General features: G+C 43.1%; 1 protein-coding gene across 2 annotated transcripts in view; it reads right to left on the bottom strand.

Annotated features, from left to right (window-relative positions):
• CD53 (CD53 molecule) overlaps nucleotides 1-25944 on the bottom strand; it is a 75696-nt gene that overhangs the window by 15378 nt on the left and 34374 nt on the right. The window contains exons 1-4 of one of the 2 annotated variants that reach the window (XM_073667207.1): nucleotides 21179-21304; nucleotides 19895-19973; nucleotides 14794-14982; nucleotides 12643-12717 (exon numbers count right to left, since the gene is read on the bottom strand). In XM_073667207.1, the coding sequence (XP_073523308.1) occupies nucleotides 12643-12717; nucleotides 14794-14982; nucleotides 19895-19954 (324 nt within the window). In that variant the 5' untranslated portion in view covers nucleotides 19955-19973; nucleotides 21179-21304. Of the gene's footprint in view, nucleotides 1-12642; nucleotides 12718-14793; nucleotides 14983-19894; nucleotides 19974-21178; nucleotides 21305-25944 lie in introns of those variants that run through there. The other variant, XM_073667206.1, reaches the window with a different exon arrangement.

The following is a 25944-nucleotide window of genomic DNA, read 5'->3' on the forward strand; positions in this document are numbered from 1 at the left end:
CAACAATCTAGTTTAACCCCTTCCCGAGCTTGGATGTACCCAGTACGTCATGGTTGGAAGGTGCTTCTTGACCTATGAAGTACTGGGTATATCATAGTGATGTTGCGCGCACAGGAGCTGTGCGCGCATGATCACGACTAGGTGTTTAGCTGATATCACAGCTGACACCTGGCCTAACTGCTCCCGGCAGTTTAACCCCCTAAGTGCTGCGATTGATATCGATCGCAGCATTTAGAAGACAGGCAGAGGACGTCATCGCGGGGCACGATCGTTGCAATGGCGACTCAATGTCGTCATGATGACATCAGGGTCACCAGGCTATGGGAAGCCCTTTAGACCATGTGCAGAGCATGGCCTAAGGGGCTTGTGTCAGTGCAGCACTGACAGTTATAAACCAATGCAATGCTCGTGCATTACATTGATTTTTAACAGCAATCAGGCTGCTGAAAGTCAAAGTACCATAGTAGGACTAAGCAAAAAAGTTAAAAAGAATTGTAAAAATATTTTTTTAAAAATATTAAAATAATAATAAATAAAAATATATTTTACTAATAAATTTGTATTTTTATGTAAAAAAAAAAAAAGTACACGTTTGGTGTCACCATGTCCGTAACGACCCACCCCATAAGACTGTCACACTAGTTAACCACTTCAGTGAACAACGTAAAAAATGTAATAATAAACTAGTAAAAAACAATGCTTTTTCATCATATTGCTGAACAAAAAATGGAATAAAACGTGATCAAAAAGACAAATGTAAATAAAAATGGTATAGCTGGAAACGTCAACTTGTCCCGCAAAAAACAAGCCATGATACAGCTCCATTAGTGGAAAATTTAAAAAGTCATAGCTCTTGGAATAAAGCGATACAAAAATACTTATTTTTCTATTAAAGTTTTTATTGTGTAACAGCGCCAAAACATAAAAAGATATAAATTTAACACTGTAAGTGTTAAAAAAACAATTCCTTGATGTTTTTTGTTTTTGTTCATTCTGCCTCCCAAAAATTGGACTGGTAAGTGATCAAAAGATGTTCTGTGCCCGAAAATTGTACCAATAACAATGTCAACTCGTCCCACAAAAAACAAGCCCTCACATGACTGTCTGCAGAAATATGGAAAAATTATAGCTCTCAAAATATGGCGAAGCGTTTTGCAATAAAAAATGTGCGACAGCAGCCAAACATAAAAAACAGATATAACTCTGGTATCGCTTTAATCGCACCGACCCGTAGAATCAAGTCGTCTAATCACTTATACCACATGAGGAACGGCATAAAAAATGAATAAAGCCAATTCTTCACCTGCTGTTGATTTTTTCATTCTGCTTCCTAAAGGTCGCAGTAAGGTTCGGCGCACATTTATCCTGCGCACTACACTGAGAGCTTACACTGGGGTTTCCAAATAAATCTCTGAAATAAGTGATTCAGAGAGAACACCCAGCAGAAAATTCTCTATACACCGCGTGCAGAATTATTAGGCAACATTATCACTTTGATACTTTTTATAGATATTGTCCTACTCCAAGCTGCATAGGCTTGAGAGCCAACTACCAATTAAGTAAATCTGGTGATATGGATCTCTGTAATGAGGAGGGGTGTTGACTAATGACATCAACACCCTATATAAGGTGTGCTTAATTATTAGGCAACTTCCTTTCCTTTGGCAAAATGGGTCAGAAGAGAGATTTGACAGGCTCTGAAAAGTCCAAAATTGTGAGATGTCTTGCAGAGGGATGCAGCAGTCTTGAAATTTCCAAACTTTTGAAGCGTGATCACCAAACAATCAAGCGTTTCATGGCAAATAGCCAACAGGGTAGCAAGAAGTGTGTTGGCCAAAAAAGGCGCAAAATAACTGCTCATGAATTGAGGAAAATCAAGCATGAAGCTGCCAAGATGCCATTCGCCACCAGTTTTGCCATATTTCAGAGCTGCAACGTTACTGGAGTATCAAAAAGCACAAGGTGTGCGATACTCAGGGACATGGCCAAGGTAAGGAAGGCTGAAAAACGACCACCTTTGAACAAGAAACATAAGATAAAACATCAAGAATGGGTCAAGAAATATCTTAATACTGATTTTTCAAAGCTTTTATGGACTGATGAAATGAGTATGACTCTTGATGGGCCAGATGGATGGGCCAGAGGCTGGATCAATAAAGGACAGAGAGCTCCACTCCGACTCAGACGCCAGCAAGGTGGAGGTGGGGTATTGGTATGGGCTGGTATCATCAAAGATGAACTTGTGGGACCTTTTCGGGTTGAGGATGGAGTGAAGCTCAACTCCCAGACCTACTGCCAGTTTCTGGAAGACAACTTCTTCAAGCAGTGGTACAGGAAGAAGTCGGTATCGTTCAAGAAAAACATGATTTTCATGCAGGACAATGCTCCATCACATGCATCCAACTACTCCACAGCGTGGCTGGCCAGTAAAGTTCTAAAAGAAGAAAAAATAATGACATGGCCCCCTTGTTCACCTGATCTGAACCCCATAGAGAACCTGTGGTCCATCATAAAATGTGAGATCTACAGGGAGGGAAAACAGTACACCTCTCGGATCAGTGTCTGGGAGGCTGTGGTGACTGCTGCACGCAATGTTGATCGAAAACAGATCAAGCAACTGACAGAATCTATGGATGGAAGGCTGTTGAGTGTCATCATAAAGAAAGATGGCTATATTGATCACAAATTTTTTTGGTTTTTGTTTTTGCATGTCAGAAATGTTTATTTCTAAATTTTGTGCACTGATATTGGTTTACCTGGTGAAAATAAACAAGTGAGATGGGATTATATTTGGTTTTTATTAAGCTGCCTAATAATTCTGCACAGTAATAGTTACCTGCTCAAACAGATATCCTCCTAAGCTAGCCAAATCTAAAAAAAAACACTCCAACTTCCAAAAATATTAAGCTTGGATATTTAGGAGTCTTTTCGGTTGATTGAGAACATAGTTGTTGATCAATAATAAAAATAATCCTCTAAAATACAACTTGCCTAATAATTCTGCACACAGTGTAGTGAGGCAGATGGCGGCACTGTGGATATAGTCTGGCTAGTGATCTTGTGGTGTTCGTCTTTTTAGGTCTGCATAAAAGAGCGGTCGGCCAGTTTTGTGCACTTCTGAAAAGAAGGACATCGCTGAACAGAGGCCAGATTGAGTCCAGACTAACTCTGCTGCCTCACTATAGTGAATGGATTCATCGGGGGTTTCACCTGAATTGCGTCACTCGGAGACTTAGATGGAAACCCCAAAGTAAATGCACAACGTAAAGCACAGGATAAATGTGATCCATAATGTTATGCAAATAGTTCCCAACAAAAGCTTCAAATCAATCTACAAAAAAAGGAAGTCCCCACTCAGGTCCATCATCTGTTAATGGATATATGGCTTCCATGTTACTGGCAGTAAAGGCTCTGGAAAAGCGAAATGGCTCCTCGCCCCCAAAAGAAATTCAGCAAATTCTGCGCTCCCAAATCAAAATGCCCCCATCCCTTCTGAGCCCCACAGTGTGCGTAAACCACATGTAGTGTCCACAAGTTTGGCATTTCTGTAGTGATGAGAGCCCACCTAATTTATGGGTGCGTGTCTCTAGAAGCACGAGCAGGGTACTACAATGTACTGGGCACTACAAAGTATTGAGGACTAGTACTAGTAATTTTCACTCAGCAACATCCACTGGGGATTCTGCTCTTCTAGCACTTAGTGGCTATGTATACGGAGGCCGCAAACTATTCTAGTAAAATCTGCACTCCAGTAGGCAAATAACGCTCCATCCCACTCAAGTCTTATGGCTAAGCACTACTGTACAGCCATATATGGGGTACTGCCACTTTCAGCAGAAATTGTGTGACAAATTTTGGTTCCATTTTCCCTTGGAAAAATGTAAAATCTGGGGCTAAAACAAAATTTTGGTGGTAAAAATTTAATTATTTTTTCTTCACTGCCCAATGGTATAAAATTTTGTGACGTGGTGTCAATATGATCACTGCATCCTTAGATTAATTAATTGACAGGTATAGTTTGTAAAATGGGGTCACTTATGAGCAGTTCTATTGTTCTGGCACCTCATGGGCTCTTCCAGTGGGTCATGGCACCCACAAACGATAACAGTAAAAACTACACTATAATATGTTGCTCCTTCCCATCTGAGCTTTGCACTGTGCCTGATAAGTATTTCCAGATTACATGTAGGGTACTAGCGCACTCGGAAGAAATTTTTACAACAAACTGAGGTCCATTTTTTCCTACTAACCCTTTGAAAATGTAAAAACTTGGGGCTAAAACAACATTTTAGTCGTAAAAATTGAATTATTTTTTCTTCACCACCCAATGGTATAAAATTCTGTGAGGCACATGTGGTGTCAATATGATCACTACACCCCTCGATGAATTCATTGGATGTTGTAGTTTGTAAAATGAGGTCATTTATGGGGGGTTTCTGTTCTGGCACTTCAGGGGCCAATGTGACATGGCCCCCTCAAACCGTTCCAGCAAAATCTGAACTTAAATATGGCACCTCTTCCCTTCAGAGTTTTGCACTGTGCCTCAAAAGTAGCTTTCCCTGACATGAGGAGTATCAGTGTACTCAGCAAAAATTGCACAACAAATTTTGAGGTCTATTTTCTCCTGCTATCCTTGTGAAAATAAACATTTGAGGTTAAAAGAACATTTTTGTGAGAGAAATGTGATCTTTTATTTTCATGGCTCTACGTTATAAACTTCTGTGAAGCCTTTGGTGGTTCAAGGTGGCCTCCATACATCTAGATACATTCCTTGAGGGGTCTAGTTTCCAAAATGAAGTCACTTGAAGTGGGGGGGTTTCCACTGTTTAGGCACATCAGGAACTCTCCAAACGCGACATGGTGTCCGTGTTCGATTTCAGACAGTTTTGCTTTCAAAAAGTCAACGGTGCTCTTTCTCTTCCGAGCCATGGCGTGCCCCCAAACAGTAGTTTTTCCCCACATATGGAGTGTCAGCATGCTCAGGAGAAATTGCACAACAAAGTTTGGGGTCCATTTTCTACTGTTACCCTTGTAAAAATAAAAAAAATTGGTCTAAAATAAAATTTTTGTGAAAAAAGTTAAATGTTCATTTTTTTTCCTTCCACATTGCTTTACTTCCTGTGCAGCACCTGAAGGGTGGTCTCCTCAATGTTGCTCTCTGCCCTCAGGCTGTCTCTTCAGAGTTCCTCCCTGCCTTTCTCACTAAAGCAGGTTGGAGCTTTGTTACATTGTACCCTGACCTAAGGGCAGAGAGGAAAGTCTTAATAAGGATATCTTCAGGTTATTAGGATTGTGTGGATACATTTTAATATGTATTTTTTTTGTTATTTAAAGGGAACCTGTCAATTTGGCTAATGCTATTAGCCTGTAGATATAGGGTTAATCTGCAGGTTAATAGTGTTGTGAAGGTGCCTGACCGCTGTACTAAAAGTGCGGCCTATAGCTGCAGGTTAATAGCGATACCTGACCAGACAGGTTCCCTTTAACATATGTAATAAAATATTATTTTATTATTGTGTTATATTTTTTTAGGGGGGGAGGGTTATTTTTTTCTTTTCTATTTTATTAGATAGATAGAGAGAGAGAGAGAGATACATGTGATAAGATAGATAATTGTTTTTACATAATTTGTCTCCCAAGAGCTCAAAGTAGATCTCTGGGGGGACAAACATTTCTTTCTTTCTTTACAGTACATATTTTCCAATGTTGCTGAGGCATCTCTATGAATCTCAGTCATATGGAATAGATCCAGTGATATGTCACTGGCATAGCTGATCTTGGTAAGCTAGGACCCAGCAGCTGGGTGTCATACAGAAATCCAGCAACCTTGTGACCGATGGATCCGATAGACTGTTCCGAAGCTTCTATTTGGCACATGGAGCTCACTGAGCTATCTGTGCCTACAGGAGAGAAGACATAGAGTGGTGAAAAATTGCTTATTTCTTCTCAGGGGATGCTCAGAGCTCTGCAGTGTGAGCTCAGGTGGTCAGTGCTTACGCTGTGCAGTGCCACGCTGATGACAGCAGTAAGGGACACTTGGCTCACCGCCGTGACAGTGGGACATAGACCTGAATCCATGACTGTCCTGCTAGATCAGGGAAAGTTGGTATCTATAGATAAAATATACAATTGTACCCACTGACCATGAATAGAATACAAATTTACCCTAATAGACTAACACACACGCATTACTATGTATCAAGGTAAATTGATGTTCCATTCAGGGTCTATGGTTCAATTAGAATATTATTGTGTAGTTCATTATGTAGCTAGACGAAGTTGTGCTGTTCCTCCATGCACATCGACCTTATGTAAAAGGTGTGAGTCATCTGTGCTCTAACTCAGGAAATTAGACCAGGAGATCAGAGCTGTATCTTTATATTCCACACACTGAGAAACCTAAGCTATGGTGAGGGCATGTGTTCTCTCTAGTATGTTGTTGCCTGCTTTTTATTGGGCAATTCGTATTGGGAGAAAAAGTACACTCCCCCAGTGAAAACTAACTGGTAACGCCCACTTGGACTTTATTTAAGGCTACGTTATTATGTGCCAATTCACAAAATTAAAAAAACAAAAACAAACAAACAAACAAACAAAACAAAACATGTTTTATTCCACTCTGCAGTTACTATTGTATCTTGTGTCCAGTTAAACATGAAAAATTTGTTAAAAGGTCCTATGTCTCTTAGAAATAGTCAACATCAAAGTGTTGAAAATGTTCAATTGTTTAGGCTTTTGATCGTCCAGATACCCATCATAGAAAATAGAATAGAACCCATGGCCCTGCTGCCGTCAAGGCATGCCGGGAATAATAGTTTGAGAATAGCTAGAGTCCCACAAGGTTGCTGACCCTTGTTAGAAGGATATGTTCCGATACTTTTAATAGATATCTAATTCTAATGCATAACCAATCCCATTTACAATTCTACATGTATCACATATCATATAGACTACTAACAGAGCAGTAAAATAAACCTCATTTAAGTTAATATAAGTTAATATACTTTTTCCACTACACTAAAAGTAATGTAAACCTGCCCAAGGCTCCTAGCTCCACATTATTAGAACAAAGAGTAAAGAATGCAATTTCTATCCTCCAAAAATGCAAAGAAATGGTCAGACAAGCACATAAATTTTCTGAATAAAGGGCTGTAATAGCTTCATAATATCAGTAAGGCCGTACTGGGCCCTGCCATTAAAGGGAGGCTAACATGACAGGGTTTAGGCAGGGAAATTAAGCACAGGAAGGGTTAAAACGTAGGTGAGATAGGTTGGGATATATTGGGAGGAGGAAAGGGGATTAGTGGGAGGAGGGATGGGCTTTATAAGGGCCTGACCAGTAAGAACAGGCAGCCATTTTAGGTTGCCCTAGGAGAAGAGCAATCTCCATGTTGGCCGCAGCAGTTACTCACCAACTAATATGGATGCTGCAATCCAGCAGTTGAGGATTACAGCAGTGGTCTTGAGACCGGATGGCCTGCAGGCAGCGGTGCAGAATCTGCTTCGAGGGGATGGGGGTGACAGTGTCCAGTCACCCCCTGCAGTGCAACGGCAGAAGAGGAAGGATCCGGCCTCCAAGCGTGCCTAAACCTGGAGGATACCCCCAGGGTCCAGCGCCGCGTTTGGAGCCCCTCAAGTGACCCTCCTGTCAGGACAACGGTTCGGCTTTCTGCCTCCCGCCGCTCCAGTCCTGGGAGGAATCAATAGTCCTCCGCTACCTGTAAATAGGGGGTTTGGGGCCATGTACGGGGAGTTTAGGTCAGGGGTTGTCCTGGGGGGTGCTGGCAGAGGCATTAATATATTATTGCAGGGGCTAAAATAATTAGCTGCGGTACTCGTACCTGGGGGGATCCATAGTGGAGGTTCACTATCAGCAGCATGGGTAGGCGCTCCAGGTTCACTTTTAGAGGTCGGAACAGGGACTTATGGTTCAGCTTTGGGGGGCACGGGATTGGGGGTTTTAGAGTCAGCACCAAGTTCAGGAATGGGGCAGGGCTTTGGGTTGGGTGGCACTGAGTTGGGTATGGGAACACCACGATCAGAAAAGGTGGGGGAAAGTATCCATGGGGGCCCTGCTGTAATTTCAGTACCATCGGGGGGGGGACTGAAAAGGACGACACAGTTAGGCTTGATGACTCAGCAAAAGGCGAAGTGTATGTGTGCTTTGAGGGGCCACTGGGGGCACACTCCAAACAGAAAGTTACAGAAAAAAATTGGAAAAATGAATACGTGAACATTTTTTCTTTGTTACCGCTGGAGCGCTTTAATTTAGACAGACTTAAAAAGGATGACTCGAAAAAAGAGGATGAGGAAAAGAGAAGGTACCAATTAATTCTGCGTATCTTCTCTAATTGGTTACAGGCATTCGCTATTTTGGCCAGTGTCGTTGGGGTAAAGGCATCCGAAAACTGCTCAGCCTTGTTTTTTAACTTGGATGCTATAGGGGAGGCAGGGGTGGCTGCATTATGACGAACAATTTCATCAGCGTAAGGCAGTGCGATCCAACATTCGTTGGGATCATAAAGATATCGCGTTATGGCTATGGGCTAATGCTCCCAATAGACCAGGCCAAGGGAGCCAGTCCATTCAGGGGAACACCGGGGGTTCAGGACAGTCTGGGCACTCGGTGGCCATGCAAAGACGGTTGTGCTTCTTATTCAATGAAGGGGTGTGTAGATTCGGAGCCAACTGCAAATTTAAGCACGAGTGCTCCGCATGTGGTGGAAATCATATTGGGTCAAAATGCATTAGGGGAGGGAGGCAAAAATGAGGAGATAGTTCTGAAAAAAGGGTTAATGCCGGTTAGGCTGCCAGAGATGTGACATTTTCTAAGTAGATACCCTGATAAAGAGGCAGCGATCATGCTTGAGGAAAGTTTTCAGGATGGTTTCAGGATTCCGCTTGTGGATCAAAAAGTTAAGTTTTCTCCAAAAAATTTGAAGTCAGCTTTGGAGTTTCCGGAAGTAGTGTCTGAAAAATGAAAAAAATAAGTTTTATTGGGTCACATGGATGGTCCTTTTTCGGTAATTCCTCTTAAGAATTTTAGGGTGTCACTGTTGGGAGTAGTACCCAAAAGGAGCCAAACAAATTTCGGCTAATTCACCACTTGTCCTTTCCAAAGAGCATGTCGGTAAACAATGGCATAGACCCGGAGTTGTGTTCTGTGGTTTACACTTCGCTTGATGCAGCAATTCAGTGGGTGAGGTTGTTAGGAAAAGAGGCACTATTAGCAAAGATGGACATTGAAGCTGCATTTAGATTGCAACCGATGCACTCCGATTCTATGCACCTGTTGGGCTGTTTTTGGGAGGGGGGATTATTCGTTGACCGTTGTCTTCCAATGAGGTATTCATTGTCTTGTGCTTATTTTGAATCATTTAGCACTTTTTGGGAATGGGTAGTAAAGGACGTTTCAGAGGTAAAATACCTCATCCACTACCTGGATGATTTTCTGTGCATAGTCCCGGCTAATTTGGGGGAGTGTTCATTGTTGTTATATACTATGGAGGGAATAGCCAGAAATTTTGGTGTGCCATTGGCGGAAGAAAAAACGGAGGGCCCGGTTATGGAATTAAGTTTTTTAGGAATAGTTATTGACACATGCACCATGGAGTGTAGGTTACCACAAGAAAAGTTAGTGGATCTCATGGCAGAGGTTAAAAAGGTTAGAGAGATGAAAAAAATAACCTGAGAGCTTTACAGTCCTGGCTTGGCAAATTAAATTTTGCTTCTCGCATTATGCCAATGGGCAGGGTTTTTTGTCATAGGCTAGTGGCAGCTACAGCAGGAGTCAGGGCCCCACACCACTTCATAAGGTTAAAAAAAGAGCTGAGAGATGACTTGCGAGTTTGGGCAAAATTTTGGAACCGAATAAAGGGAGATCTTTGTAGATGGAGCCAGTGGTTAGTGCTGGTGAGTTGGAGTTATTTATAGACGATGCTGAACAAAATGGTTTTGGAGCATACTGCCAGGGCAATTTGGTTTTTGGCGAATGGCCTGAAAAATGGTTTGCTCAAGGCTTTGTTAAAAACAGAACGTTACTCGACCTGTTTCCCATCATGGTCTCATTGTCAATCTGGGGTGACAGGTTCAGGAACAAAAAATTAAAATTTGTCAGTGATAATACAGTAGTTGTGCCCGCAATCAATTCTTTATCCGCGTCATCTCTCCAAATTATCAGAGTCTTACAGCGATGGTATTATTGGGCTTGTCTTTGAATGTATGGGTGGTGGCACAGTTTTGTCCAGGGGCTCAAAATACGATTGCGGATGTTATCTCTCATTCACAGTGGGAACAATTTCAGAAGTTGGCAACGTTTGAGGAGGCATCAGGCTTGAAATGCCCAGTGGGGTTGTGGGATTTGCCATTCGAGCAGTAAGGGGATTGATTTCTTCATCTCTGGCAGGCAGGACATGGTCACCGTATTCACTGGTTCAGAAAGTCTGGGAGGAATAGAAGGTATCCCTAGGCAATAGTATTGGAGAGGAAGGTTAGTTATTGCTGTTGGTTAGGTCACTGCTGGGAAGAAGGGTGCTCGGTATAAAAAATCAGCAGGTTTATAGCAGGCTTAGCATTTGGCTTTAAGCTTAGGGGTATGAGTGATCTGACAAAATCCTTCCTAGTTGTACAGGCATTAAAGGGATGGAGGAGAGGCTGGAAGGTATCCGATAGAAGACGGCCGGTGTCATACGAACTATTATTACTCTTGGGTAGGTAAGCTGAGGTAGCTTGTAGGTGACAATGGGAGATTTGTTTATTTAAACTGACTTTCTCTTGGCCTTCTTTGCAGCTCTGAGGTTGGGGGAATTAGACTGCCCCTCAAAAACAAAAAAGGGGGGTTTGTTGAGGGAGGATGTGGACTTGTATGAGGACAGGATTGAATTAGTGATCCATTCATCAAAAATAGACCAAAGTGGTAGAGGCCACAGATTGGTGATCTTTCATGTCCATAAGTCAGCAATGTGCCCAGTGAGTTGTTTGAGGGAGTTTGGTCAAGCCACTGGCTGATCTGGTGCTCCTTTATTAGTTCATGAAGATGGGTCATTTTTGTCATGATTTCAGTTTGTCACCATATTTCGGCATTGTTTGCAGTTAGGAGGGGTATCACCGGTGGATTATAGTGGTCACTCCTTCAGAAATGGGGAGGCTACTGAGGCTGCAAGGAGAGGGTTAGGAGAGGACATGGTGAAGCGGATTGGCAAGTGGGAATTTGGCAGATTCAGATCTCATGTATGGCCGAACTGTTTATAAGTTTATGTTCTGAATATATAATAATAATAAAAAAAAAAGTTTGAGATGTGGAAAACATTTTCGTTTTAATTTTTCACAGGTGCCGGCCCCCAGTTTGTGTGGATCATGGGCCATTCCTTAGTTTTCTGGGCGGCGTTGCGGGCATCGGTACGGCCATCGGGCAGAAAACTGGAATTTTCCAGGCAAGAGGCCATTATCCTGTGGATCGGTAATCGTGGGATGGTCTGGAGCCAATTCCTTCCCGAATTTCACCGTTTTGTGAAGTTAGACCGGCCCCCAGATGTATTGGTACTGCACATTGGGGGCAATGACCTGGGTAAGAGGCCAGTGCGGGAATTGATAAGGGATATCAAATTTGATCTCTTAAGGCTGTGGGCAATGTTTTCCAGAGTAACTACGGTTTGGTCGGACATTGTAGCGAGGAAGGTATGGAGAGGAGCAAAATTTGTGGAGAGGATCAATAAGGCAAGAAAGAAACTTAACAGAGTGGTGGGTCGGTTCATGGCGAGGAATAGGTCAGTCGCGGTGAGACACGTGTAATTAGAATCAGGCGAGGGGGAATTTTGGAGATGAGACGGGGTACATCTTAATGCCGTGGGACTGGACATGTGGTGTTTAGTCATTCAGGAGGGCATTGAACTTGGTTTGCGGTTGTGGAGTGACATAAATGTTTGAGGGATGCAAAACATTTATGTGGATGGCATAAGGGGTAATGGTCCTCGAAGTTGGTGGAAAAAATTGGTGGGGGTGTGAGGGACACCAAATGTTTTGGATCCCCAAGTGGACATAAGTAAGTGGCGAAGGGGAGTGGAAATCCCGCCTTAAGGCTGAAAGGGCTCGCCTTAGTGGACTATGGATGAAAAAGCCGGGTTGTTTGCCAGGTGCCTCTGAGCTGGTGATATATACGGCTAGAGGTAGAAGTCAACCCTGAGCAGTTGTGGCTAGGCATATATAGACATTGCCCATTGCAGGTCTGAGGCTTCGAGGACCATCCACCAATAGTAGTAGGATTTATGTTATATTTTGTTAGTTAAATAAATGGCTTCTGTGGCCAATTTAATCCACTTCTGGTGTCAGCCTATTTATCCCAGGTAAGGGGAGGGGGGAGCGGTATAAGATTAAGGGAACCCAGCGTATGACTCGCCAATACCCATTGTCATGTCTGTGCACCTAACACAATACATTTGAGTCAGTCAGTCCACAGCATGATAAGGCATTATATGTGAAAATGGTCTGGCGTGGCACGTTGTCCTTTCTTACCACTCTCACAGGTTCACAATGAACGGTGATTGACTTTTTCTGACAGCCCCATGGAGAATGAATGCTGTTTTGTCATTGGGATTAAAGATACTTACTAGATCACATAGATACTTACTAGATCACATAGCTTACCTCTTTTTCATAAATGAAGAGGACAATTGCCAGAACAACTTCTATCAACAGAATCAGCAAGAGCAAAATGAAGAACTAAGACACAGAAACGGAAAGTCATTCTTCAACATTCAATTGCAAAATTAAAGGAATTCAATTGAGTACTTACAGTATTTCTAACAGAAATAACAATGGAGCCTATATTTGAGCACTGATCTTGATGCAGTACATTTGATTGCAGATTGCTATATGGATCAATATTTTTTCTCTTTCCTAGTTATTTCAATATGTATCTTTATTTGATTTCTCAACATGTAAAGGGAACAATCACAGATGTCACTGAACAGAAGGCTTCAGTGTGACCTGAACAGAACCTAAAGATGGCCATATACATAAGGCCTGTTTTACACATCCACGTTTTGTGGTCCAAAGTTGGTCTGCAATGCAGTTGACCGTTGGTCTCCTATGAGGCTGCAGAGTTCGAGTCAGGAAACCCGCAGCCAGAAACGCTTTACAGTCCAAGAACAAACCGCAAAACATGGTGTGACAACACAGCTTTTCTTCTTAATTATTCCAGACATACTTTCTGATGGCCAAGAGCAATATAGTTTTATTTTTATGTTGACTTTTTAACCTGTGTTCTTCTTTGGTTGATTAACACATACTATTGTTTGAATAATCCTGAATGTTGACATTTGAATTAAGATGTACTGCAACTTATTGACTGCAAATCTTGCAAGATATTGTCCTGGAGCAATAGTGTTTGATAGTATGCTGATTACGTATTATACCAGCCAAGGGAGTTGATGTTCTGAGCAATGGAGGACAAACTATGCATATTGATAAAATTCTCAAACAATGAGTAATGAGTAGTGTTGAGCGAGTATGTTCTATTAACCCTTTCGGCGAGTATGCTCGGGCCGAGCTCCGAGTATTTACAGCTGCTTGGTGATAAAGTTGAATCGCTCCCGTGTGCATGATTTGCAACTGTTTGACAGTTTTATTACATGTGAGGAATGTCTATTTCTTACTCATTCCTCACATGCAATAAAACTGTCAAACAGTTACAAATCATGCACACGGGAGCGATTCAAACATATCACCGAGCAGCTGTAAATACTCGGAGCTTGGCCCGAGCATACGAGGAGCAGAACATACTCGCTCAACACTAGTTATGAGCTCTTTCCACCTTCATCCCTGACCCTTGACCTGTGATCGGCTCCATTGACCATTGCTGAACCCTCAGAGACATCTTGAAGAATCCAGGTTAGGACAATCAGGTAACCTGGCCCCAGACCTCACTGTTCTCGGCTAGTTTCCTAAGCTTGTCGTTACCTCCTCTCTTTGGGGGACCGCCAAAAGCGGGATGCCACTCATGGGGGTAGTCGACCCTGGAAGCCCCGACATTGCAGCTACTCTATTCCTGACAGGCTGAAGGGTGTCCGCTTTGTGGTTCAATAAAGCATTGCCACACAGTTTTACCCTCACCCTCACCCTGTGTTGTCTGAGTAGAGTTATGCTTAGGGACATCAGATGTTTGAGAAAAAAAAGCATGAGGCTGTTGGATTTCAGCATGCACAATCCTTTTGTTCACTATAGAGCTGAGTGGTACCTGGTAGCAGCTTACTCCTGTCTTCTTATATAGAACACATACACCCTCGGCCAAGGGAAGAGCTATCAGCCAAACAAACATTTGGCAACAGGTATCTAATGTGTGTCTCACCTAGATCATATATAATGCAAATGCAAATTGTCCCACATAACAAAATAATCTATTCTGTAAGAAACCTATCAGCTGCTCACCTCAATAGACTGTAAAGTGAAATCTCAAATATACAAGTACACTAGGCACCTGAAGTGGTAAAAATTTTCTGGACTGGGTCCCATCACCAGATCCCAGTCATTTCCATTGCTGTTGATTATCAGACTTGGTTTGCTCATAGAGTTCTGTCTGAATGTACAGATGACTTTGTAGGCTTCTTGTAGGGATAGGTGCATAAATTGACAGAGTTATATAATCCAAACTTAATTTCTTAACCAGGAATTGTCCAAAAAATCTGATCTCAAAGACTGAGTTCATCAATATTACTAAATATCACATATACATCCTTATTAAAATGAATTCCATTTTTTGATTGTATTAAAAATTATTAGGAGTGTGCCAATACTCACAGTAAGAAGTAAGCATTTATTCTCTTTTATTGCTCCCATACATCCTAGAAATCCAAATACCATTATAATGCAGCCAAACAAAATGAGGACATTCCCAATTGTAATAGAGGAAATACCGGGAAACAGGGTCCCATAAACGTTGTGAACAACAAAGTAGATGCCAATGGCTATTATGGTACATCCAGTAACCTACAGAAAATGGACAGTATCAGAACAGGCTTAGACTTAATGAATGAGTCCTATAAAATAGCAAGTGCAAGGACAGGAGGACACACAATAGTATATACCAACATTCCTAATAGTGGAAAACTAGTTGACAAACATAAAGTATTCACAGTATGTTTGGTAAAATTACTAAGCCATAAAGGATTCTACAAATAGCTTTATACTACCTACTAACCTGAATACCAACATCAAGAATGATGTATTAAAGGGAACCTGTCATGTCCCAAATGCTATTACCCTGTAGATATGGGGTTTACCTGCAGGTTAATAGCATTAAAATGCTTTGTGACCATGTTCACACGTTTAGTATTGGGTCAGTTTTTTACCTCTGTATGTGACGCGCCCCTGGGCCTGTGTCGCGCTGCGTTGCGCACGCGGGAGCTTACCCGGAGCCGGATCTCTTGAGGGTTGTAGTCTCGTGGCGGTGATCTGGTCCGTGCCCAGGGAGTCAGACTAAGTGGCGCTGTATCAGCGGTAGATGATGGACGACTACGCCACCCGTTGAATGCAGCTATGGAGCTGCCGCTGCAGGGCAGACCGCTGAGGCCGGTGGAAGGACGGTGCAGCGTGGATGGTATAACCCCCAACGGGAGGGGTATGGCCTCAGGGCAGCCGACGTGGATGATGGGGGTAGCAGGAACCACTCAGAGACGATGCGGTGTAGTTCAGGGTCTTTACTGGTGACAAAGATAGACCCTCCTGGAGTACTGGCTAGCGGTTGGGGCCTGGTCAGTCCTTGAGCAGATGGGATCTCCCCTGGCCAGGCGGAGTTGTAGGCCTCCCAAACTAAAGATACTCTTCTGGCTACCTTGCTAGAAGCGAGTATAAGTAGCCCATGTCCCTGAGTGTACCGTGTGGTGCTCACCCGTATGGCCGGTGACTCGGGGCCTTCTAGTAGCTTCCGCTCCACGACGGCGGTGCTGGTCCCATGCGTGTGACCGTGCCTTCGGGTTTCTTGGCCAGAGGACCTGAAATCCCCTGCCTGACGGATTCTGCTGCTGGGTAGGAGTTAGTCCCCACAGCCTCGGACTCCGGGTCCGGTAAGAAATCTTCTCAGTCAGGGCGAGCTCTGCAGCTGCCAGCCCCTGACTCTTTGTAACACTGCTCCCACAGAGCTCCTGTTGTTTCTTCCTATGCTGCTTCTCTTCTCTACTTCTGGCATGGCCCAGGAGCTGGGCCCAGCCGGAGCCACAGCTCCCTGTCAGCCCTCCTGGCTGAACTCTCCCTCTCAACTCCCCAACCCTGCCTCAGCCCCAGGTTTATATCGGGGAAGTTCTTCCCCTCCCAGGACTGGGCAGGAGGTGTGGCATGCATAGGATTCCTGACCAAGAGACCTCCCACCTGCTCTCAGACATAACATTGCCGTTACTGTGGAAACCAGACCCCTGGGGTGCCACATTCCCCCCTAGTGAAATTTAGTACTCCGGGACTAAACATATTTTTAGAAAAACATAACAAGGTATAAACAATAATAATACAATAAGAAAAACATATAAAGATGGTCACGGCGTGTCCGCAACCGGGTGCAGTTTTTGAAGAAAAGCAAGGTGTCCATTTCACCAAAACAGGGAGACGTAACCAGGTAGGGGTCTGTCCTGCCCCGAGTCCTTAACAGTCTTTAGTCCATTCCAAGGTTACGCTCCAACCATGTACAAAGGATTCCCGGTAAATCCACCAAAGACTCCCATAAATTACTAGAAACACATAATTATTTACAGGATATGGCCGCTCTCAGTCCTCGGCCAGTGGGGATAAGGATTGGCTGCTCACAGTCCTCAGCCTGGTAAGGGATAGGGGATGGCTGCTCACAGTCCTCAGCCTGGTAAGGGATAGGGACACACGGGGAACAATTCACTAATCCCAACGGGGACCATATTTTAATTAGCAGCAGTCCTTGTACCCTTACGGGTAACTATTTACAGCTCTTTATTCACGCTACTTCCCTTCAGTAGCTATGTCCTCTTTGTGCTCCCTCCTGAGGGTAGTCCTAAGACCCGTCCGGGTCCTCTTGGCTTTCCTCGTATTGGTAGTACTGCAGCTCCTCCTCGGTTAGCTGGGTTAGTATCTCTGCGACAGTCCTCCTCCCAAGTGGCCAGGACTTTACCTCCCTTTGGGCTGCCCCGGTTAATTGGGCCACCAGGATGCTCACTTTTTGCTCCTCTGTGAGGGGGTACACCTGGAAGAGGCTATCCAGCTTTTCTCTAAAGTCATGCAGGGTATGTGACTCCCCTGAGTACTGGGGTAGCCAGGCTGCCCCCGGGATATAGGGCATGGTGAAAGGCATGACCGCAACAGCGGTGGCGCTGGCGGGGGTTGAAGCGGTGAAGCTCTCCTCCGTATCCGGCATCCTTCTCCCCCCTAGTGGACCGTGGCCTACCTTGCGATGATCCTCTTCCGTAGGCTGCGGCTCCGCAGTGAATCGTCAGGGTTGAGGACCTTCCGTCGCGCTCCTGTGACGTCGGCGTCTGCTGGGCTCCTTCCAGGACCTTACGCAACGTCCGGACGTGAGGCGGGGCTTCAGTTCTCGCGCGCTTTCGGAGTCCACGCCCCTCTTCTTCCCGCGCGGCGTCCTCAAGATGGCGTCCAATGGCGGGAAAACTCCACGTATGGCGGGAAGAAGGCTGAAGATGGCGCCGGATGGCGGGAAAACTCCACCGATGGCGGGAAGGAAGCGGAAGATGGCGCCGGATGGCGGGAATCTTCACCACAGGTAAGTTTGAACAGTCTTTTTCAGGCACGCAGTACCCGGTGGTTGCGGGCACGAAATCCTGCCGACTACGCCAAAAGTTGACGCGCCCCTGGGCCTGTGTCGCGCTGCGTTGCGCACGCGGGAGCTTACCCGGAGCCGGATCTCTTGAGGGTTGTAGTCTCGTGGCGGTGATCCGGTCCGTGCCCAGGGAGTCAGACTAAGTGGCGCTGTATCAGCGGTAGATGATGGACGACTACGCCACCCGTTGAATGCAGCTATGGAGCTGCCGCTGCAGGGCAGACCGCTGAGGCCGGTGGAAGGATGGTGCAGCGTGGATGGTATAACCCCCAACGGGAGGGGTATGGCCTCAGGGCAGCCGACGTGGATGATGGGGGTAGCAGGAACCACTCAGAGACGATGCGGTGTAGTTCAGGGTCTTTACTGGTGACAAAGATAGACCCTCCCGGAGTACTGGCTAGCGGTTGGGGCCTGGTCAGTCCTTGAGCAGATGGGATCTCCCCTGGCCAGGCGGAGTTGTAGGCCTCCCAAACTAACGATACTCTTCTGGCTACCTTGCTAGAAGCGAGTATAAGTAGCCCACGTCCCTGAGTGTACCGTGTGGTGCTCACCCGTATGGCCGGTGACTCGGGGCCTTCTAGTAGCTTCCGCTCCACGACGGCGGTGCTGGTCCCATGCGTGTGACCGTGCCTTCGGGTTTCTTGGCCAGAGGACCTGAAATCCCCTGCCTGACGGATTCTGCTGCTGGGTAGGAGTTAGTCCCCACAGCCTCGGACTCCGGGTCCGGTAAGAAATCTTCTCAGTCAGGGCGAGCTCTGCAGCTGCCAGCCCCTGACTCTTTGTAACACTGCTCCCACAGAGCTCCTGTTGTTTCTTCCTATGCTGCTTCTCTTCTCTACTTCTGGCATGGCCCAGGAGCTGGGCCCAGCCGGAGCCACAGCTCCCTGTCAGCCCTCCTGGCTGAACTCTCCCTCTCAACTCCCCAACCCTGCCTCAGCCCCAGGTTTATATCGGGGAAGTTCTTCCCCTCCCAGGACTGGGCAGGAGGTGTGGCATGCATAGGATTCCTGACCAAGAGACCTCCCACCTGCTCTCAGACATAACATTGCCGTTACTGTGGAAACCAGACCCCTGGGGTGCCACATATGTGTAAGCCAAAACCAGGAGTGGATCAAGAAGAAGAAAAGGTATAATAGAAACACGTCACGAATTCTGTATTTATCACCCACTCCTGGTTTTGGCTCACAAATACTGATATGAAATACTGACCAAATACTGAACGCATGAAAGTAGCCTAACTGAAAGCTTTGGCTATGCAGAGAAAATGAACTATTTTCCTCCCAGGAGCTGCTGGTTTTCAGTCATAGAGGCGGGCCAATTGTAATGCTATTAATGTGCACATGGACTCTATATCTGCAGGTTAATAGGGACTGGGGACATGACAGGCACCCTTTAAAAGGACAAGTCTGCTGTCACTCTATGTGACTGCAGACTTGTGAAGGTTCCCAGCTCACGCACTGCTCCCTGTGAGGATTCACCATTGTCATAGCCGGGAACGTCAGTGACGTGACCGCAAGTATGTAACCATAGATGTGGACAGTGTAGGAGCCAGAACAGCATACTGTAGCTCTGCTCATTGAGCAGTGGCCGCTCATGGATACTGTGGCTCAGCTTCCATGCACTTCAATAGAGGATGTATATTGCAGCTAAAACATGTAAAGTAAAATACTGTTGTGTGAATACTCTCTTAGGCCACGTTCACACGATCAGTATTTTACATACATATTTGTAAGCCAAAACCAGGAGTGGAACAATCAGAGGAAAAGTATAATAGAAACATGTCACCACTTCTGTATTTATCACCCACTCCTGGTCTTGGCTTATACATACTGAGGTAAAAAACTCCCCAAATACTGAACGTGTGAACATGGCCTTAATCTGCATGGTTTCTCCTGCTCTATATGATGCTGTCCACAGATAGGGCACCATGTTTTATGTGACAGGTCCCCTTTAACTAGAGGTTTTTGTTGATTACATCTACTTTTAGCGCTGATAGAACACACGTGAACCCAATATGATGGCACTACCGCTTTAAAAATATATTGAGATTTGCTTGTTATGACTTATTTTCTATTTGGAATGACTGTATATAGAACTATGTAAACTTACCCAAAACAATAAATTGAAGGCAAATAGTATATACTTCAGGATTTGAATATACTTTCCCATGTTTATGTGATGTATAATTCTAGAAAATGTAAAAAGAAAAGATGACATGAAATATACTGTAAATAGTACTATTAGCCTTGTTTTGTTATCTTATATTACAAATTGCATGATGTAGTTAGTACATAGTGTAAGGACACATAATACACAGATAATGCTGTTCATATAAGTCAGCGTAGAGTAAACAATTATTATCAAATTGTCTAAGGCAAAAAGTCCCTAACTAAGACTATTAAAATATAACTTTTATTAACACTATTAAAGGAATATAAATGTAAAAATCGCATGATCAACAGATTGCAAAAGGATAAAATAATATCACTCAATATAAACAGTGATATCAATTTATCCTTTACCAATATGTTGATCATGCGATTTTTAAATTTATATTCCTTTAATAATGTTAATAAAAGTTATATTTTAATAGTCTTTAGTTAGGGATTTTTTGCCTTAGGTAATGTGATAATTAATGTAAGGACACAGGCACAAGGAACAGTTGAGATGCCACCACTATAGATCTGAAAATTGTGGTTTTAAAATTGGTTGTTAAAGAGGTTGTCCACTACTATAGGAAATGCCCCTGTTGATTTAAAAGGTGGAAATAAGATTTTTTCTAAATATCTCCTGTGGTCATTGTTGCCTGTGAGCGGCGCTATTGTTGACCTCTCACCAGGCATCACTTGACCCGGCTGCAGCCGGGCGTGACCCAGTGATGTGCTAACCCCTGATTGATGGGCTGTGGGTGGGGGTTCACAGCCCAGCATCCACCGCACGCTTTCCCTCCTCTGCATTCATTGGGAAAGTGCACTGTGGATGCTGGGCTTAACATATTGTGTTAAAGTATCTGCTCATCTTATATGAAGATGCTGTAATGGCTAAGATACTAGACCCAGGTTGTTTGGTGGTTGCAAAAGGAGCCCAGACATTGGGGAATTTATTATCCCCTAGCTTTATTAATCCAGCAAAAAAACACGATACTTGGCTTGATTGTAAAGGTGTGGCCAAAATTGTTGCGGTATGTGCCGCTATGCTAAAGTCACAAACAATTTTTTCAACACAGACAAATCACAGCAACATGAGATAAAGAGTTATATTAATTGTAACAGTGACCATGCTGTATACATGATTGAATGTACAATATGTAGTATGCTGTATGTTGGCTGTACTATAAGAAAAATCAAGAAACGCATCGCAGAGCATATTGGAAATATCGTTAATGTAACTAACCGCTACATTTCTTGCACTTCCAGGCTCTTCATCCAGGTCCATAATAGAAATACTTCCTCCCTCCAAGTTTATGGTATACAGCTACTTAATATGAATCCTAGAGGCGGTGACAAACCCGAGAAGCTTTCTGGATGTACCATCTCAACACATGTCATCCAGATGGCTTGAACATGTGGCGCGAGTTACTGTTTCACAATACCTAAGCGCCATGCAATGTGTTCTTCTAATATTTTATTATATACAAAAATGTCCCTACTTGGTTTTGTTTATACTTATTCTTGATTATATGCATCCTTTTGTGATCACATGTTTTTAATTATATCACATGCTTTGTAGATGTTGTTCCATTGGCGGATTTGTGTATATATACTATCTACATACCTTTTTTTATTTAGCTCTTACAAAGAACGCAACACCCGCGTTTGAAACGCGTTGCCCTCTCCTCCTTTTGGAAATCTATCTTGGTATCTGTTTTTAATCTTTAATAAAGAATAATTTTTTGGACTATTCCTGAGCTGGAACTTTTTCCCTTTTCGACATTATTTTCTCCTGCCAATTTGACATGAAAGAACTGTAGTGCCACAAAGTTGTTGTGTATGCACCTTTAAGATGTAGCAGAGCTAGCAGCTAACTCATTAAGTTTGCACAATGTTCACATTTCCCTTTGCAGATAATGTACATGAGAATTCAGTGTATAGAAGTGGTTTACATATGCATAAAGTGATGTACTTATTATGTTCTGCTATCAGGAGGTTGTTAACAAAGCAACCCTGCTTTCCATATATGGCCATAAAGTCACAGGGTTAGACCACATGGCTAGGTCGAGGAGATATTTTTAGAGGACTTTGCCTATGAAAACTAAGGGAACAGGTAGGAAAATCAGAGCTCCCGTATATGAGAGACCACAGCCTCAGCTGCAGTCAGCTGCGTGATAAAGACTGTGCAGATAAGCAGAAGCTGGTACTCAGGAATCACTGCATGATTTATATATCTGTATGACTATACTGGAAAGTAACTATGATTGCTGCATTGGAATTGAAGCTCTGTTGAATCATCGTCTATCTGGATGTACCTTGGTATTGGTGCAAGAAGTAAAGTTTATCACTAGCCTCTTTAGCCTCTGTGTTTTTCTGGACTATTGGAATGCACCATATTACAACACCGTACCGGAAAGCAGAGGTTAATTAAGTGCACCCTGGCATCACAAGCTTAATTTTCTTTTATTTTGTCCCCTGCCAAAGTGAAGTGGTAACAGTTGCACACCACATGGTGCGTGACTTATGGCAGAGTAGTGCATCATTGGCATTACAGAACAATTACAGGATTTTTCGAGTGCAGCTGATGATTGGATCACACTTACCCATACAAGTCTATTGGTGCGTATGAAACATCAGACTGCACTCGCGATTACGGCGGACGCCGACAAATACTTTTTCCGTCTCCTCCGCATCTGAAGAGTCATTCTGTGCTGACAGAGTCCCTTTAACAATAAACAGTGGCTCATATATCTACATGGTTTTCTGATTTGAGTAATGTCCATGTTTCACAAACTTGTGAAACGGACCACAAAGCCTGAAAATGAATCTTGGCTAGCCCTCCCAACAAAGTTGAATTTTGCTATAGCATATCAGTCTCAAGCTGGCCATGCACTTCAGATGTTTGTTTGGTGAACAATATTTTGCCAATCCTTCAGCTGACAGTCATCAAGGCCGGTTCTCCCATACACAGGAGTGCTTATTCAGCCGAGCACTCCCGTCTTCTCTATGAGAAACCATAGCCAGAAATGTCTTGTCGGGCACAATTGTGGCATTATAATTTTCAAATATGGCAGGAAGCATTTAGCAGGCATTATTACTTTAAGGGAGCATTATAATGTTCAAGGGAGCCAACAAGAAGCATTATTACTGTCTAGACATAAAAATGGGGGCAAAATTACTTACTAGGAAGCATACATGGGGCCTTATTGCTGTCAGAGGGCACACAATTGCTTATTACTGTTTGAGAGCACAAGGGAGAACTGAGAAGAACACTTTTAATGTATGGGGCACTAATAGTCTGTCACTATTTATTTTAAGAGGCACTATCTATCTGGTTACATTGTTTTCAGGGACAATTACGTGTAGCACTTTTTTCGGGGCTAACTAATTTTAGCTAATTACGCTAATGGCACATTTTTTAAGGATTGGGGTCCCTGTGCCACATTGTAGGTGCCATGTGACAGGTCTCTCCCCATAGGTGCATGCAGGGAAAGACCTGTCAGTAACTGGAAGCAGGCAGAGAGAACTAGACTCCTGTGAGGCTCGGTCTCCGGTAGCTTATAAACAATTTTTTTTTTCTGTAACTCCACAGTGTTTCAGAGTTAAACATATGTGGCTGAACTCATGCAGCCCCTGTCTAATACATGGTGCCCTTGGATCTGGCAGCATCTATCAAGTGTCAAGTTCCCTTTAAGTGGTGGGTGGGTACTTATAGGAAGAAATGTTACCTTCATTCAACAACGCCTCTGTTTGACATTTTAATTACTTTCAACCATGATAACCCGCTGAAATGTGATCATGGGGGTATTAATAGGCTTATAGAAAGCGCCCCCTCCTTTATGTAAAACCACTTAATTGCTGTAGTTACAAGTGACAGCGACATTGAGGGGTTAAATGACTAGGACTGACGTTTTCTGTTAGGGTGCACTCAGACTGTCGTATAAATTGGACTGAAATTGGAGTGCTTGGACTGGCCGGCATCTCTCTCAATCCGAGCTGCATAGAAATACATGAAGCTGATATGCACAGGTAGGGAGAGCCGCCGGCCAGTCCATGCACTGAATTCTGATCTTGGTCTGATTCATATGGCTGTCTGAGTGCACCCTTAAGCCCATCCATTATAAGAGGGTGTCTACTGCCTAATATAGAAAGCACCTACAAGTGATGTCACAGCTCATATCCCAACACCATCATCGTACCATATTAGTATCTTGTATAGGTGTTTAGTCTGGCTGCTTTCAAAATAATATTTAAAACCATGAAAAAAAACACCTGAAACTAAAACCATGCGTTGAAGATTCTTCATTTTGACATAAACACCATTAAAACACCACAAACTCAAAAAACTGTGTACACAGATACTGTCATATTTTACTGTAAACTTTCAATTAACATAGGACTACAGCATATTAGCGCAAGAAAAAACAACATAAAAAATGCAGCAATAAAATGAGTGGGACATTTAGTTTTTTTTCCACCTTTATATTAATATATGGGCCGCCTATTTATCATTTTCATATTTTTTTAAATTCACTTTTTTTGTCTTGGGGTTTTCATTGCTGTTTTTCAATTTTGCCCAAAATAATAAATGCCTTTTTTTCTGTCGTTGACCCATTTTGTGACTCTCAAGCACAAAGCCGCATGTTTCATGAAATGTAAAAAAAAATAATTGCGCCAAAATAACTAGTTTACATAAAAGCACTCCAGAAGGAGACCAGAGTACATTTGATGAATCAAATCTTAAACATCTGGAAAAGCCACAATGACATAAAAATCAGAAAACTAACAAAAGATAACTTTAAAAAAAGTACAAATCCTTGGACAAACTTATCGCAAGTCACTAATTGAGAGGTCCCAAGAGTAAAATCTACAATATAAATAATCAATGTGAATAAATTAAGCAAACAAAGGATGCTGTGAATGATTTGGACTAGAAGGTATTGTTATATTCACATAGAGTTTTCATATGTCGATTTTGAAGTGAATCGTTTCCAAAATCCACATCAAAAACCGCATCAGAAATCCTATTGGTTTCAATTCAAAATGCATTTGTTCTTCCAAAAAGCTTTTAATAACCTCAACACACACAAAAAAGAAGTGATAAGTCACTTTGTTAGTGCAAATTCATGATGGAATTTGCACCTATGGTTGCAAAAAGATAACTAAATAAAAACTCCTCAAAACCAAAGCAAAAACCACATAAAAACCATGTCACACTATGTGCATATGCTGTTGAATTTTCCCAGGCTAAACATGGTGGTTTTGTGCTGTTGGCCATTTTCCTGAAGCAACTTCGCCATTGGCCTTGCCATCACTCTTGTGGCTGCCGGTGTCATTTACTCTATACTGTTTGTATATATAGTATAGAAAGCGGGCGGCTTCCTAGCGGTAGCTGTCCAATGAATGATCATGTCACTTCATTTAACCTTTTCAAGGTTTCCGAATTCTGATGCGGTTAAAAGACATGACATCAGATGGAACATGGGCACAGCAATGTTGTTTTGACATTGCTGTGCATAATCTTCAGTTTATGGGGGCGCTTTTACTGCAATTTTTCCAATGGTTTCTGATCAAAATCTGCTGAAATAAGACATTGTTTGCACATACTCACATAACTGAAAACTTCATAAAAACATGGATTCCGACATGGTTTTCTCTTGAACACCTAGGTATATTTTTCTGTCAGCAGATTTACATGATCCACAGTAATATCCCCTTGTAAAATGCAAATTTTGTTGCACATTTCACCCGTCTACATTAAAAGCTGTTAAAAATTTTTTAGTGAAAATTCACAACAAAAATGTATATGCTGGGAAGTTTCTGTGCAGAAAGATTCTGGAGCATGTGGAATAGATTTGATTAAATCTCATCCTCCTAGCTTGTACTGTAAATGTGATTTTTTTTTTTCTAATCGCAAATCCACCCAGAAAATTTTCATTACATGTAAATTTAACCCCAAACAGGCTCTAATCAGTAAGTAAAGAGGTGCAATCTAGTTACCTACAGTCT

This window comes from Phyllobates terribilis, unplaced genomic scaffold, assembly GCF_046119375.1.
Source record: "Phyllobates terribilis strain yellow unplaced genomic scaffold, ASM4611937v1 Scaffold_2__4_contigs__length_985480577, whole genome shotgun sequence".
Classification (NCBI taxonomy): Eukaryota; Metazoa; Chordata; class Amphibia; order Anura; family Dendrobatidae; genus Phyllobates; species Phyllobates terribilis.